Below are 17,170 nucleotides of genomic sequence, written 5' to 3' on the forward strand. Positions count from 1 at the left end.
TCCTAAAGTCCTGGTAAGGACATAACATTATACCATTATACCAGTAGATAATAATAGCAAGGTATCAGAAAAGAAGAGAAAAAGTAGCATATACTACCAAGTACCCCCCCCCCCCCCCCCCCCCCCCCCCCGAGTTACTCTTTTCAATTTAAAGTTTGCTCAGAATGAGATCAATGTCATGGTAATATACATCAACAGTGTTTAAATTTTTACTACCTCCGTCCCATTTTATGTGAATGAGTTTGATTTTCACGGAGATTAAGAAAAATGTAGTAAATGTAGTTGAAAAGTGGGTAAAGTGATGGGACCTATCAATATTTAATAATAGATTTGAGATGGTGGAGAAAAGTAGTGGGTGTAATAGTGTTTAATATAGAGTTAGTGGGTGTAATAGTGAAAAGTAGTGTTCAAAAATAGTAAGTATTCTAGGTTCATTCTTTTTGGGACGTCCCAAAAAAGAAATGAGGTCGGACGGAGGGAGTATCATGTCATCAATATTTACCCAAGAAATCTTATCCCGTCGAGGAAAAAAGGAACAAATGCAATCCCTAGAAATGTGTAGACTGATATGACCAATACTCTACAAAACAGAAGTTGTGTGCAGTGGGAATGAGATGTGAACCTCAAATATATACCGCAAATTCCCGAACTACTAATAGCATGATATTTCACACATAAGAGGGAAGGAAAAGAATGAAGCAACTTAGATTAACGACAATGAACGTTAAATGCTTGGGCCAAATAAGTACATAACATCTCCGCCAACTATTTTCGGAAGTTTATATCAAAAGCTATAATCTGTAAGAAGTTTATATCGTTTAGGCCACACATGAAGCTAGTGTTTTGCATGTGCTTGGTGATGCAATTTTTAGTGCGACTTACATTAGTTCCCCAGATGATGAACCTTGTTTCCAATATCAGTTGAATGATAAACCGAAAAATGTAGAACTCGTGTTGATAACATGTTATGAAAATAACTACAATATAACTAGCTCAAAGAGTATAGGAAAGAGGGAGAAAAAAGACTTGTATTATCATTTTGTTGTGTTCCATTAGGAATGTTATGAAAATAACTACAATATAACTAGCTCAAAAAGTATTGGAAAGAGAGATGCAAAACTTGTATTATCATTTTGTTGTGTTATAATTTATATGATTTCTATCTGAAATACTAATAAAGTAAGAATTAGGTAATTAATAATATACACACATATATTATAGAAATGAAATAATCTTACAAAATTTTCGATATTAATATTATATTATTCTTATAATATGCATTTATTAAATATAAAAATCGAGAAAAATAGAATACGAAGAAACAATCAATATTCAATAGTGGCTTGTTCTAATGCAATCAAACTTTCGCTTCTCATGCTCACCAACATAGAATAACTGAATAACATTTACAATTTCAAATATACATGCATACACACATACGTTTGATTGTTTACTGTATCTCTCGTTTCATTTCAATCAAATCGCTGGGGCTTTTCTCTCTCCACAATCTCACAATACATTCATCTCTCTCTGATAAACACATTGTTACAACATTGATTTGTTTGATTGTATTTGATCGGTGATCAATGGAGGCGATTGAGGAATTGGAGCAATTGTCGGATTCAATGCGCCAAGCGTCGGCGGTGCTGGCCGATGAAGACGTCGACGAGAACTCGCGCCGCCAATCGACGTTTCTCAATGCGGTTGCGCTGGGCAATACGGTGAGTTTGTGATTATTTGAGTTTGATGATTGTTATGTGGATCTCTTCATTTAGGTGTGTTTCGGTTGTGTTTTGATTGAATTTGGCCGATCATGTGTGTTTGAGCTTATTCTGTGTAGGTGCATTTCGAATTTTCGATATATTAGAGTTTAGTGTTAGGTGGTTTTCGGCGTGTTTGAGGTTTGGTATTAGGTGGATTTTGGTGTATTTCAGTGTGTTAGAGCTTAGTTGTAGGTGCATTTTGGTGTATCCGAGAAATTTAGTTTTCACGTGCATTCCTCTGTGTTCGAGCTGTAGTTGTAGGTACATTTTGGTGTATTCGAGAAATTTGATTTTTACATGCATTCCGGTGTATTTGAGCTTAGTTTTAGGTCTATTGCTGTGTTTTCTAGCTTAATATTAGGTGCATTTCGGTTTGTTTGAGATCAATTTTAGGTGCATTTTGGTGTTCTGAGATAAATAGGTGCATTTCGGTGATTGGGATTAGTATCAGGTGCAATTTGGTGTAACTGAGATTAGTATTAGGTGCATTTTGTTGTATCAGAGATTGATTTTAGGTGCATTTTGGCATATTGAAGCTCGGTTCTTGACTGCCAGGCAGGTCTAGGTGTATTGGAGATTAGTTTCAGTACTTTTCATTGTGTTCAAGCATACTATAAGGTACATTTTGGTGTGTTCGAGCTTAGTTTCACTGCTTTTCAGTGTATTCTAGCATAATTAGTTGCATTATGGTATACTTGAGCTTTGTTTAGGTGCTTCCCGGTGTATACAAATGTCGTATTAGGTGCATTTTGGTGTCAACAAATGTTGTTCTTGCTAGTGCATTGATGGTGTGTGTACTTAGTCTACTCGGTTAGCAGTAGTTAGTGTTTAATGCTTATAGTGATGGGTTATGGGTATGTATGAATTGCTAACATTGTAGTCCAAATAATTATTGCAGAGTAGCTGATAAGGTAGTGTCCACAATCTAGGAATAGGTAATACGGTGAATTTATTTGTTCTATTCGATATGTTGTTGATTCTCACTTAATTTAATGATTATTTGTTTGGCTCAGTGATTTTGTTATTTAGATGTCTTGATTTAGTTGCAATTTGATTTTGAATGATTAAATTTGATTAATCATGGTGTTTTTTTAGCTTAGTTATAGGTGCATTTGATGATTTATTGGTAATTGCTTTCTGGTTCCTTTCAAGTCATAGTATGGCATGCATTTAAGGGACTTCTAGTCGTATCTACTATGATTTTGTGGGAAGTATATCTATTAAATGAAGTTACATTGAAACTTTACAAGTCAATTCTGCTTTTGAATTTGCTATCATGATAAAAGATTGATCCAGCATATATGGCTAGTTTTTCACCAAGTAAGGAATCAAATGCTGGTGACTTGCTGGGTATTGTAGGTATAGTAAACCAGGTGTTGTTATAACATGGGTTCATCATGTTAATGGCATGAACAAAGATTTAGGCTTTTGTTATCTAAATGATGAATGTTCCTCTGTAATTTGAACTCAATGAAGAGAGATGTCAAATATATAAAGGCTCAGTCAGACTTTGAATTCTTAATAACTGAAAATTTGATATTTCTTGCTGAATAGATTATGATTACTTAGCGCTCATCTCCATAATTTTGTGCTCTCTCCGTACTGTACATTGGGTAACTTCTCTGTTCAAGTTAATCCAGGAATCTGGTGGTGTGTTCTTCTGTATATATTTGACTTGCAGCTGAATATCAAACGTCTGTTTCCATAAGCTAAATTTTGAAGACATGATTAATTTTCATTACCTCAAAAACTATTATAACACCTAAAAAGTTAGGGTGCATGAGGATTTTTTTGCTAAATCAATGCAAAATTGTGTTTGCAGAAGAATTAAATTGAATGAACTTTGGATGTCATAATTGCTAGTGAAAAAGTTATAGTTGGAGAAACCAAATTTTCAGAATAAGAAGAAACAATGAACAGGATTGAATTTTACATCATGTTTCAAGGCTTCCTTCTATACTGTTTTAAAAGGTAAAGCGTAAAACATTAAGATTCCCCATCAAGCAAATATTTTTGATTTAATGACATCGATAGGTAACTGATTAATATAGATTAAGGGGCACGATGTTGATGAAAAGGGAAGACAGTGTTTATGTTACTAATATACTATTATCGTGTGTTCTGATGTTGGGTTTGTTGTGCAACTTGTTTTTACATAATTGTTATAGTATGCTGTTATGTTCTCTTCATGTACTGTGCATGATTAGATATAGGTTGGTGTATGGGCCTTTGGATGATGGTGCATATTTAGATTTTAACTAAAATTAATAGTGGTAGTGGCAGGTGTCTTCATACTTGGATTGCTTGAATTGGTTAAACATCATCAAGAAGTTTAACACTTCATGTATCTCTTGGTTCTTCCTTAATCATGGTTCTTCTGTCTGAATAAGCTATTTGAACTTCATTCTCAGTTGAATTACTCTGATCGGCTTTTGATATTAAATCGTCATAGTATGAAATGAATCTAGGATTCTGTCTCTCTGGTCTTTGCAATCATCATGGGTTTCTGTGATGTTTGTATATTTTGCAAATTATCCTGTTTATAAGTATTGTCGTCCATATATAATTAAAATTTCTTTATTCGTTCTATTGACATCTGCTGCTATTAAAATATTATATTCTTACTGTTGGGTATTTTTAGGGTGCAGGTAAATCAGCTGTTTTAAACAGTCTAATAGGACATCCTGCTTTGGTAATTTTACCGTTCTCACTCATTTTCTTTAGTCTGAAAGCATTTTATGTTTTTTGAGGGTAATGAACTCCTTTTGGCAGCCTACTGGTGAAGGAGGTGCCACTCGTGCTCCTATATGCATTGATCTAAAGAGGGACAGTTCCCTAAGTAGCAAATCAATTGTTTTGGAGATTGATAGTAAATCTCAACAAGTAAATGCAAGTATGATCTCTTACAGTCTTACTAGTTACTACCAGTCAGATTCTTTGTTTTGAAGCTAATAGTTGCCCTTGAACTTTCATTTACCATAAATCCATGTATCGATCCTAAACTGACATCTGCATTGGTTTGTGTTTCTTTCGATCTGTTTTAGGTGCACTTAGGCGTTCCTTGCAGGATCGACTCAGTAAAATTTCAAGTAAAAGTCACGATGAAATACATTTGAAGCTTTGCACAAGTACAGGTTAGTCTGGACTTTTTTTTTCCATGCAGAAATGATGCGTACAGTTTTTTCTAATAGTAATTTAGCTTTTATTAACTCTCCTTGCTGCACATATGTTTGTTTTTTCTTTTAATATATTTTTGTCAATTATTCGGAAAACAATTGTCGTGACCTTGAATTTTCAATTTCTTACTATTCCATTATATATCATCTTACTTTGTAGCTGCCCGAGAATACATTTGCTGTTACAAGCAAAGGAGGGGAGACATACGTTAGAATTTTTTATTAACCCCCCCTTCCCCCAGCAAAAACACCCCCCAAAATAGAAAAATATACAGAAATAGTTTAACCCTCCCTTCATTTTTAACAACTAAGAGGCTCTGCTTTTGACGTTGACACTACATTAACGTGTAAATTAAATGGTTATATTTAACATTAACTATAACTTTTACATCCAGTATATGTGGTTTGATTCTAAAATGTTAAAGTATAATACTTTGTACAACTATAACTTAATAACACCTCAACATTGTCACATACTATATGAGCTTAGAAGCTTACTCAAAAGGAAGTTGTCAAAGTTACACTTATTTAGCAACGGAGGAGTATCAAAGTGGCGGCTTGGTGTCTATTTAAGAGCTTAATATAATAGACTAGAAGGATTAGGACAGTGGATATAATAGTTATAGTACTGATATTTTTAATCATGATTATAGGATTAGGAGTACAAGTTCACATTTTTTTGCTTGTTATATCTCGTCAGTTTCAGTCAGGGAGACCTTATCAGTTGTTTTAACCTTGTTTATGTAGATAGGTGAAATTATGCTGATAAATTCTGATGATGATAGCAGGAAAGGTTTCCAATTTAGCATACTTTTATCTTTTGGTCTGGGCCAAAGCATATACAGGACATTTCCTGATTTTCGATATAGTCTAATATATGAAACTATTATATATGAGATGAACTGTAATTATATGTTAAATACATGTACTCGTCAAATTAGGAGATGATCCTCTTTGAAATAACTCACCTTCATCTGAACCATCTTTTTTCCATGTTACATTTTTAGCTCTCTTTAGAGAAACATACAAATGATACAATCATGTTCTTAGTGCACTCCTTTGGCTTATGATTTGTAAATCCAGTGTTCATTGTTATCTGTCCAACCATGAACCACCTACTACAAAGAATTCTCAGCTGAGACTTAAAACTCATAAATGATTCAGAACAAATGACGCAAAAATGTCATAGATCAATTGCAAAATATTTAAGTGAAACTAACTATTATTCTTGTAGCAATTAGATTAATAGAAATATTATAGATCTTATTCCAGACCTTGTATTAGCTGTGGTTTTCTCCTTTTAGTAGGATCCATACATGATCCAAGTTGCAGCAAATGTGATGTAGGACGAGGGTGTGAAAGGGGTATTGCATAATTCCATGCTTGCTTTAATATGTTTGACAGATCCAATCACAATGTCTAGACGTTATGAACTGAAAATGAGTTGGGCACTATATGTGTGTGCTTATTACCATGGAAATGCCATTGTATACTCTCTTATATCTCTATACTGCTATTTTTTGTCGTTTCCTGCATGAAGAATTGTTTAAACATTTAAATGCATTGCACATACTTTGTCATCAAACGATAGGAGGCTATACATCTTGCGGTTGATACCTTCGGTAAGCTATACATCTTCTTATCTGTAGAGTGGAGCTAGTGTTTGAAGCAAGTTTAAGTGCTTTGTCTTTCTTGAGAACTGCATTGCTGCATTTGTAAAGGTTAATGATAATTGCTCTTTTTTTGTCTTATATTTTCTTTATACCACAATATCTTTACTTTTAGTTTTGTTATTCCATCGTTGAAATTCAGCTCCACCACTGAAGTTAGTTGATTTGCCTGGTGTGGATAAAGGAAATCTTGATGATTCACTGGTGAGTTTTCACAGTTGATGGTTAACAAAATTTGTTTCTGCTTTGACTTGATGGCTTTAATTTTAAGTTGCAGATTATTGTATTTTTCAGGAACAATCTACGCATTCTGATTTACTTTTTAATTGTATTTTCTTGAAATAGTTTTACAAGGTTTTTTCTTTACAGAACAAGTATGTGGAGCGCAATGATGCAATTCTGTTGGTTATTATACCTGCGAAGCAGGCACCGGAAATATCTTCTGCTAGAGCATTGAGAATTGCAAAGGAAGTAGATGGGGAAAGTGAGTGAATTTGAAACCGACTCATGAATTTTCACAAGGACATAAGAAATTTGTTAATTTTTTGTATAATGAAATTGATCAAAGGTGTGGTTTCTATATTAAAGGTACCAGGACGATTGGTGTAATTAGTAAAATAGACCAAGCCGCTTCAGATCAAAAAGTTCTTGCAGCTGTCCAGGCTCTCCTACTGAATCAAGGACCAAGTAGTACAACTGATATTCCATGGGTTGCGTTGATCGGTCAATCTGTGTCTATAGCATCAGCACAGTCAGGCAATGTCGGATCTGATGATTCATTAGAAACAGCTTGGCGTGCTGAGACTGAAAGCCTAAAATCCATATTAACTGGTGCCCCTCAAAGCAAGCTTGGCAGATTAGCTTTGGTTGAGACTCTGGCCCACCAGATACGTAACCGCATGAAAATCAGGCTCCCAAATCTCCTATCTGGGTAATTCCTTCTGTTTTAATTCCTCCTTGATAAATCATCGATTAGTTCATATTATCTTGCAGATTCCTTTTCTATGCACTTGCAACTTGTACAATTTAATCCTCTTTGTATATCTTCTTCCTCATTAAGAAAGTACATTTCAGAAATTATTCCAGCAGAACATACTTTATGATTGCATTTTTTTCCTTTGGCAACTTGTTTTTAAAGTTTGGTGTTCACAAGGTGTACAATGTTGAGTACTGTTTTTACTGCAGGAGTGCAACTACATCCAAAGTTGTAACACCTACTTTTTCCCTAGGTGTCGAATGTTCTAGCTATAAATAGTTTGTAACATTTACCCTTTCTTTCTTTGCAGGCTTCAGGGCAAGTCACAGGTAGTACAGGGTGAATTGGTAAGGCTTGGTGAACAAATGGTTACTAGTTCTGAAGGCACAAAGGCTTTAGCTTTAGAGCTTTGCCGTGAATTTGAGGACAGATTCCTGCAACATATTACAACTGGTGAGGTGAGTATATAATTGGAATTCCTCAAACTATATTAGTACATACTATTTAGGGTCTGTTGGTTTCAAGTCTTGACTGGGAGAATAATTTAGCCAAACTGAATATGCTGACATTATTGATATTGGATTAGTCTTCTCCTATATTGACTTAAGAAACTGAAGTGATCAAACATACATATATATAATGTTTCAATAAGCATCAATTTATTTGAAGTTCGAGTTCTGTTGCGTGTTTTGTGAATAGGTGGAAGTATTAAATTTCGTGTTCCCAAGTGTCCTTCGTTCGTTTGTTCCTTCCTTTTAGTGTGACTATATTAGCTTAAATGCCAATGCATGTATTTCAAAAGTCCTCTATGCTGTTGTCATCTTATTTAGGTTCTTTACTCGGAGATTTTCTATAAACTTGTTATTATTTTTATCAAGGGAAATGGATGGAAAGTTGTTGGTTGTTTTGAGGGAAGCTTCCCTAACAGAATCAAGCAGCTTCCTTTGGACAAACATTTTGACATGAACAATGTCAAGAGGGTATGTGGTTCCCATTTTAATATGCTCTCTATTAGCATCTATGCTCTCATCTTACCTTTTTTTAAATGATACACTATGAATTTTGCGGCAGGTTGTTCTAGAAGCAGATGGTTATCAGCCCTACCTTATATCTCCTGAAAAAGGTTTAAGGTCATTAATAAAGGGTGTTTTAGAACTGGCTAAAGAACCATCCCGCCTTTGTGTTGATGAGGTGCACCTTTATATAATTTATAGTTCCTGTACATATTTATAAAATTGATTTTAGGTGTTGGGTAATTATAGTGGCAAAATCCTTTCAGTTGTCAACATTACCCTGTTGTCTCAACTTGTTTTAGACACTTATAGTAAATATTTGACTATAATTGTGCTTGTTTTTTCGGAAGGTGGTATTTTTTTTAATTATCGCTGCATTGCATTTTCTTTTCATTCCAGCTCGTCGGTTTTCAATTTGTTTTCTTGGACACGGTATACTATTTTACGCCCTGCGGATATTGATGTTGCTTTTTATAAATTGCGCCATCAAATATTCTGTTTTTAATTTATGATGATAAACATGAAATGACACAATCGGCTGACTGAATTATTTTAATTTGTCATGCCACCTATTCTTGCACAAACTCCCTTTTCTAGATTAGCGATACAGTATATGAGTAACTTTGCATATATGTTTATTCATATGTGTCTATATTATAAGCATGACATGGAGGGAGTATGATGCAGATAATTGATTTGCTGTGCAGTACACTTTTATTTACACTACATTCTGTTGTTGAGAACCACCACCACATATAATCAATCTATGTTAGGCTTGACTTTTAGGATGTTGGGATGCTTGTCTCCACATCGCAAAGCTGTTTGATGTTAGAAGCTAACTCAGTGCCGAGATAAATCATATTATTGTTGATTATTTTATTGTTGATTATTTTATTGTTGATTATTTGCTTGTCCTTTTTTCCCCTGTGTATTTTGATTGATGCACATGGATAACACAATATAGGTGCATCGTGTACTAGTGGATATAGTTTCAGCTTCTGCAAATGCTACCCCAGGACTTGGAAGGTACCCTCCTTTTAAGAGAGAGGTATAATTTTTTAGAGCCCCAATAAATTTGGATATTGTATCATGTAAATACTTTACTATGTTATTGGCAGAATAAAATTGTGAGAATCACAACATACTTGACTATTGTATATTGTATATTGTATATATAGGTTGTGGCAATTGCTACTACAGCACTTGAGGGTTTCAAAATTGAATCAAAGAACATGGTTGTTGCGCTTGTTGACATGGAGCGTGCATTCGTCCCACCACAACACTTCATTCGTCTTTTGCAAAGGAGGTAACTATAACAGCTAAAAAATCTCTGAAATTTGTGTCTTGTAATTAAATACCCAAGTATTATGCTTTAAAGTGAGGTTAGTTATATGGGGTTTCATTTGGTGTCTTTTCTTAAGTCATTGTTGTTAGAACGTGAGGTGCACGTCCCTAGCCTTTGGATTAATTAATTATTTTATTATTTGAGTTTCAGTATAATTTAAGTAAACTAACTTTTCTTTACTTGTATTTGCTTTCATAATACTATGAATGTCATTTCAAAACTAAGGATTTTATAGTTATTTAATCTTTATTTTAGTTGTATCAAACAATTAAAAACTAAAATTTGTACTGTCACAAAATTAAAAAATAATTCATCTTCATGAAGTTATAAAGTCGTTTGTCAACAAACCAAAGCATAATTCGTATCTGCAGCTTTTAAAAACAGGGCATGGAGGGGTAAAATGAATGCAGACCGTATCTCTACTTTAAAGTTTAAGTGCAGAGAGGCATGAAAGTGTTTGACCACATTTATTAGTTAGTTTGTTGATTTTTTTTTTTGATCTGCTCAGTGTTTTTAGAGGAGTGCACAACGTTCTGACACATTGTAAAGTTTTCAGATATATACATATGTAATCACCATTACAGACATATAATTGATTAATGATTAGTCAAATTCCAAACAGTCTTCATGCAATTATATTCACTGATAGAAGCAAGATCAAACTACAAAATCTTCAAACTGTAGTTGATATATATAGTCAATTTAATTTATGATTTAATAAATATACATACAAGTTATTATTCAGTAATATAAAATTGAAGTTTACACTACTAATTTCATATTTTGGAATTGTGTGTACATCAGTATCCCGACTTTATTCCGACTTTAATAACTATATTTGAGGATATATTATGCAGTTATTATAAGTTGGGATTTAATTGATTAATATAGTGGACTAAGTTAATATTATATAGAAATAAACATATTTGATTTACATAATTTTATTTATATGTTTTCAGATTTCTTTATTTGATTTCAACTTATGTTATAGTACTTAAAACGTTGTACCTACATAATGGAGTAAACAATACCAGGATGGAGAGGCAGAGGCGTGAAGACGAGCTAAAGTATCGGTCTTCTAAGAAGGCGGTTGATGCAGAGCAGTCCATATTAAGCAGAGTAAATCACAATTCACTCTTGATCACTTAACTTTCTCCCATTTATGATTTAGTGGAAAGAGTGAGGATTTATATATATTTTTTAATATAATTTATCAATAATCTTTTATTGAAAAATGAAGGCGACTAGCCCTCAAACAGGTCAGCAGCAATCTGGGGGAACCTTAAAATCAATGAAGGATAAATCAGGCCAGTCAGAAAAGGATCCACAAGAGGGACCAGTATTGAAAACTGCTGGCCCCGAAGGGGAGATAACAGCAGGTTTGTGCAGATATAGTACCCTGAACAATTGTACTCCCTCCGTCCCACTAGGCTTTGCACGCATTTTGAGGCTGTTGTAAAGTATAGTTCCATAATTGTTTTTCAAAATTTTCCTTTTTCGAATAAAAGTTTAAATATAAAATTTTTATTCAGAGAAAAAAATTTAAAAAATATATTATGGAACTATACTTTAAATGAGGATTGAAAAGCGTTCTAAAAAGTAACCCATGGACACCCCTACTTTCTATGATTTAGTGCCTGATATTGGTTCTGCAGAGGATTTGTTTAGTACTAGAAAGTTGTTCGAAGTAAATGAGTGAAATTAGTTCTGATTTCTGGTTTTGTGTACAGTGCTTTTAGAAAAGTGAAGGGCCCTACTTTAGCAGCTAGCTAACATAGTGAAGAAACACAAGCAACTAGCAAGCTTTACCTACTAATCTCTGACATTTGTTTTCCGTTAACTATTTTTGTCGAAATAAATCTCTGAAATTTATTTTCCAGTAACTATCCATGTCCACATGGATTCTCAAAATGTGTTTCCTATCTTTGAAGATATTCTGAACGCCGGCTGCTACTACTGTACATCATTGAATATTAAACTCAAAACTTTTACTGGAATGCAGAATATCATCACTGTAATTCCCTTGATTGCATATATAATTCTTGCCACAAAATATTCCTTATATATTGCTCTATTGCATGATACATGTAAATCTGTTTAGTGAAGGTAAAGTTGAGCCTTTAGTGTAATGGCCTAACTTGTGTTCTGTTGATAATGTGATGTTTTATTTGAGTAATTGTTGGGGACTCAGGTTTCCTTGTAAAGTGCCATTGTCTTTGTTGCTGTAAAATGATTACCGTTTCTGTATGCGTGTGCAGCTTATCTTGTGTTATTTTATTTTGTTGTTGGAAGGGTTTCTATTGAAGAAGAGTGGAAAAGCCAGTGGGTGGAGTAAGAGATGGTTTGTTTTGAACGAAAAGACGGGAAAGGTAGATGTAATTTATCACTTATTATTAATATCTGAGGTTAAATCCAGATATGCATTTGGATCTTTAGCAGATCATGTCTAATCTTGCCTTTGTCTTAAAAGGATTCTTTTTCTGTTTGCTAGATTAAGGTTACCCTTGCCGAAGAGGAAAATTTTCTTATCAATATAACCCTGATGATTAGCATTGTAATATGAATTAAATTTGTGTAAAAGCTAAGTTCGACATAGTGTTAAATTTGTATGATGGAAATCTTTACATTTTTAAAAAAGGACAAGGATTAGGATTACAGTTATTCAGACGTCGAGGGAGTGTCCATAATACTAAATATATTTTTTAATTAAAATAATTTACATGAATTTATTTCTCTCAACCACATGTTATTAGTTGCATCCAAATGCATCGCTAATTGGCTGTCTAGACGTGATATCTCTGCTGCTTATTTTACAAACACAACATATGTGACTCTGAAGAATGGAAAAGCTATATAAACATAGCAGAAGAATTATAGAAAACTCATGTATGAAGAAAATATTTGCTATATAATATGTGTATCTTATTACTTATGTATATATTTAACTATATACAGGATAAAAATATCACAAAGCAGTTTTACCCTTTTCCAGTTATGATGATGTCTAAATTTTATCTAATTTGTAAGCCTTTTTTGTTATACCAAATTTCTTGAAAACGTGTATTTTTACTGACTTTTACCTTCTGAATTGACAAGTATCTTGCTCTATTGTGCGTCATGAGTATAAATTTCACATTAAGATCTCATATAAAACCTACTCTTTTGAATATACTTTAAAAAACATATCCATTCAAGTGTCTTGCAACTGATGTTTTCCGTATCTTGTTAGTTCTGTGAATATCATTTTTAAATTATCTGACATCTAACAATAGTTTCTTCATTTGAAAATTTAGCTTCTTGACTTGCTTACAGATGATATTTCTTGATAGACTGTATGCTGTTATCCTTGTTTTGTAGCTTGGGTACACTAAAAAACAAGAGGAACGACACTTCCGCGGAGTCATTACTTTGGAGGTATGATCACCATTGTTAATCTGATATACAAATTAGTGGTGCTTTTTTATTTGTGTGAATTTTTTAAAACTGCATACTGTATTAAATAGATGATTATTGTCTTATTGTATTGACTTCTTAATGTTATGCTATAATGATATATCTCGGAATACATGTAGACTATGATGTTGCACGTGAGCATGTTTACTACACCTCCATTTACAAAAGGGTGTTATTGGTAGATGATAAACTTTTTCTAAATTGATTGCTACTAGAGTTCATATGCGACTGATGTAATCTTATGGCATCTCTAATGCTGAAACTGAAAGAGTAAAAGTTTCTTTAACTTTATCTGTTTGTTAAATGAGCCTTATTGCATTTTCCTGAGGTCGAAGGAGTCATGTCGTGAAGGCCTATTTAACTCCCTGGTTTAACACAACCATTTATCTTGAAGACAGTTTGGCTCACCCCTTGACTGGTTCTTCGGAAAGTGTACTGTATAGTTGAATTTTGTCTTGACTTTTAGTATTGGTTCTTACATTCTAAATTTGTATTTCATTTTCAGAGCATCCCCACCCATCGAACCCCGTCAATCCACAATTCATTTACTTGATGTAGTTTGTTATGCAATAAAAATTGACTATCGTATTAGTTTTAATACAACAGTTAAAAATCGCAATGGTTATCGTTCATTGAATCAACGAATCGATGGACTTTTATCTATGCAGCAGCCGTTTATTGGTCCGTCCATCAATCTATCAATCCATCACTTACTCCAATTTTTGATGGAGTACTTAACAGATTGATGGACTTCAAATTTATTGATGGACCTATAAAAAATTGTTGCATTAGCATACTCCGCCAATCCGTCTGATGGATTAACCATTGGTGCATATGCTCTTAGTGTGAAAAGAAACTTTCTAATAGCAAATGTCAAAACTGATGTAATTTTATGCAAATGAATTAGGACTGTGTTATCGACGATGCTTCTGAGGAAGAAGCAGCCCCATCAAAAAGCTCCAAGGATAAAAAAGCTAGTGGCCCAGATGCTGAAACACCCAATCTTGTATTCAAGATAACCAACAAAGTTGCATACAAGACTGTGTTAAAAGGTAACATACTATGTGACCTATAAACACACACACACATGGACTGGCAAATTGATGCATGTATGTGCATGCATTTTTTTTTTCCCCAAAACTTGGCTTCCAGACAAATTATTGTTTGAAACATGTATTGCAGCTCAAAGTGATGTAGTATTGAAAGCCGAGAGTATGGCAGAGAAGGTTGAGTGGTTGAAGAAATTAAGAAATGTGATTGGTGCTAAGGGAGGAATAGTTAAGGGTGAATTTAGTGTTCCGATGCGGCAAAGTCACTCTGATGGTTCTCTTGTGAGTAAGGATAGGCTGCAAGTGTTTGCAATCATGATTATTTCTGCCTTCATTTTGTTTTATTAATGTGTATTCTTTCTTTTACGATGGCTAGTTTTCAACTAGCTGCGAATCAAACTTCCTTATCTTAAGAGACCTGTTAAACTTTATTGTAGTTTTTTCAGTTATATAAGTGTGATGAGAGTAAAGTATCTAGTTGCACAAGATCTGTGGCCAGTCCTTTAGCCTTTACTTTGTCGAGTCTATCCCGCTACTTGATAAAAGTTACTCTTCTTGCACAATGTAGGATGGAATGTCCAGAAAACCTGCAGATCCGGAAGAGGAGCTTAGATGGATGTCTCAAGAAGTTCGTGGTTATGTTGAAGCTGTACTGAATAGTCTTGCTGCCAATGTTCCAAAAGTCTGTATCTTTGGGATATGCATACTATATTTTGTCTGCTAGATATCTTACCCACTCAATCTATTTGATTCATCTGATTCTGCAGGCTGTTGTTCTTTGCCAAGTGGAGAAAGCTAAAGAAGATATGCTCAACAAGTTGTACAGTTCTATCAGGTTAGCAGTTTGTTGATCTCGTTGGTTAATTACTCAGAAGCAATATATTCTGTAGGCTCTCTTCCTAGCCTTATCTTTTGTTGTGAAAGAAATAGAGGAGATGCTTAGATGTTTACAATGTAATCCCAGAATTTAGTGAAATCGCATCTATTCCAACAAGCAGCAATCTTTTCTTTTTTCTATATGTAGTGCACAACAGTGGGTCTTTAGACCATGTCCATTAGAAGAGATTCTTATTTATTTCATTAATTCACTCCCACGATCTTTAACTTGTTCCGTTACAGTTTGTGGTAGTTCAATTTTAATCTCTTTCTGTTGATAGTTCCCAGAGCAATGCAAAAGTTGAAGAACTGCTGATGGAGGACAAGAATGTAAAACAAAAGAGGGAGCGTTATCAGAAACAATCCTCACTGCTTTCCAAGCTTACGCGGAAACTTAGCGTTCATGATAACCGAGCAGCTGCAGCCTCCACTATGTCAGATGATACATCAGGTAGTAATGCATGATTCTGTTTCAGAAATTTTATGCATCAACATTTTATATTATTACACTGCTGCCAATAGTCATACTTATTTGATACAGAGAACCCTTGTACAATGATAAACATGCATCATGACCTCTTTTATTTGGGCCATATAATTTTTTATATTTTAAATAGAAACATGGAACTGAAATTGTGCAACTTCCAGTATTGCTTTCTGGTGTACACTACACTACATTTACTTTGTGGAGAGATAAGCAGTTTTAATCACCTATTGTGGCATTATATCATTTCCTATGACTATATTATTATTCTCTTTGCTAAATAGTTGTATATTTTTTTCTCTTATGCAGAAAGCAGTGCAATGACCAGTGGGTCCTCGTCATCGGATGATTGGAGATCTGCTTTTGATTCAGCTGGCAATGCCAGATCAGACTCCTTTGGTAATGGCCACAGTCGTCGATACAGTGATCCTTCCCAAAATGAAGCAGGATCGGGCTCAAATTTTAGTGGTCGGAGGACACCAAATCGATTGCCACCTGCACCGCCCTCATCTGGTTCTGCTTATAGATATTAGATTATACATCATAATAATTCTAATTCATGCATTCTTGCAGGCTAGGTGTTTCCTGCTCTTTGTTGGGTTCCTTTTGAACTCATACAATGCTCTAGTAGCCTAGTAGGCTTTGTAGAAGACTTACCACGCCTTGTATATATACCTCGCAATGTAGTATCATGGGCCTTATGTCTGCGGTTTTTTGGTTCCCCACAGCGTAGCAGCAGCACCTAATTTGCACCCTGGGCTTAGGATCGGAACAGGACATAGATTTTGCGGATTGCGACATCACCTGTATAACGGTGGAAAAGCAATTCAATTTTTGCAAATTATTATTTTACCTGTGCTCCAGCAAGTGCTTTTACTATGTAATGACATAGCACATAGTTACATAAACAAAAAGTAGTTATCTATTTAGTTTTTTTTTGACAAAAGTTATCTATTTAGTTAATATCTGGATTCCACTTAAATTTGGTCAATATATTACAAACCAACCACCGGATGCAGTATATCTAATTTTTCTATTTTATACAAAAAGAAAATATTGTTGTCGCAATAATTTACATGAAAGTAACTGTGCTGGGCGTTGATGTTTTTGAGTTATTAATATTTTGGAGACATAGGGGTTGTTTGAGTTAGCTTAAAATAAGTGACTTCTTGTTTAAATTAAAGAAGTGGAGAAGAAGTGAGAACTAAATAAGTTAATAAAGTGTTTGGAAAAGAAGTAGAAGCTGTGAGAAAGAAGCTAGTACTGGGGGTGTTTGGTTTTCAGAAGCAGAAGCTGCTTCTAGCTTCTGCTTCTTTTGACCCGTTTGTGTAAATAAGCAGAAGCACTTTTAAGAAGCTGAGAATG

At 34.2% G+C, this 17,170-nt stretch overlaps 1 protein-coding gene across 2 annotated transcripts; it reads left to right on the forward strand.

The window, feature by feature from the left end:
• Positions 1–1,368: 1,368 nt before the first annotated feature.
• LOC108192271 (dynamin-2A) lies at positions 1,369–16,920 on the forward strand. 2 transcript variants are annotated; one of them, XM_017373022.2, is made up of 22 exons: positions 1,370–1,721; positions 4,405–4,455; positions 4,536–4,656; positions 4,808–4,897; positions 6,752–6,813; positions 6,979–7,093; positions 7,198–7,540; positions 7,896–8,043; positions 8,464–8,565; positions 8,657–8,776; positions 9,563–9,646; positions 9,777–9,904; positions 10,978–11,062; positions 11,184–11,322; positions 12,236–12,312; positions 13,301–13,357; positions 14,304–14,448; positions 14,579–14,727; positions 15,014–15,127; positions 15,213–15,280; positions 15,603–15,772; positions 16,115–16,920. In XM_017373022.2, the coding sequence occupies exons 1-22, from the start codon at positions 1,587–1,589 to the stop codon at positions 16,336–16,338; spliced, it is 2,727 nt and encodes a 908-aa protein (XP_017228511.1). In that variant the 5' UTR covers positions 1,370–1,586; the 3' UTR covers positions 16,339–16,920. The 2 variants fall into 2 exon arrangements, 1 of the variants encoding a protein (XP_017228511.1); XR_010287825.1 differs by lacking the exons at positions 15,603–15,772; positions 16,115–16,920 and having other exon boundaries at positions 1,369–1,721; positions 14,579–14,731.
• The last annotated feature ends 250 nt before the right edge of the window (positions 16,921–17,170 follow it).

This window comes from Daucus carota, chromosome 9, assembly GCF_001625215.2.
Source record: "Daucus carota subsp. sativus chromosome 9, DH1 v3.0, whole genome shotgun sequence".
Taxonomy (NCBI): Eukaryota; Viridiplantae; Streptophyta; class Magnoliopsida; order Apiales; family Apiaceae; genus Daucus; species Daucus carota.

Bases quoted from the DNA above. Each gene is read 5' to 3' on its own strand.
- LOC108192271 (XM_017373022.2), top strand. From the start codon at position 1,587: ATGGAGGCGATTGAGGAATTGGAGCAATTGTCGGATTCAATGCGCCAA. The intron at 6,814-6,978 runs GTGAGTTTTCAC...TTTTCTTTACAG, and splicing joins GAAATCTTGATGATTCACTG to AACAAGTATGTGGAGCGCAA. The intron at 14,449-14,578 runs GTAACATACTAT...CATGTATTGCAG, and splicing joins ATACAAGACTGTGTTAAAAG to CTCAAAGTGATGTAGTATTG.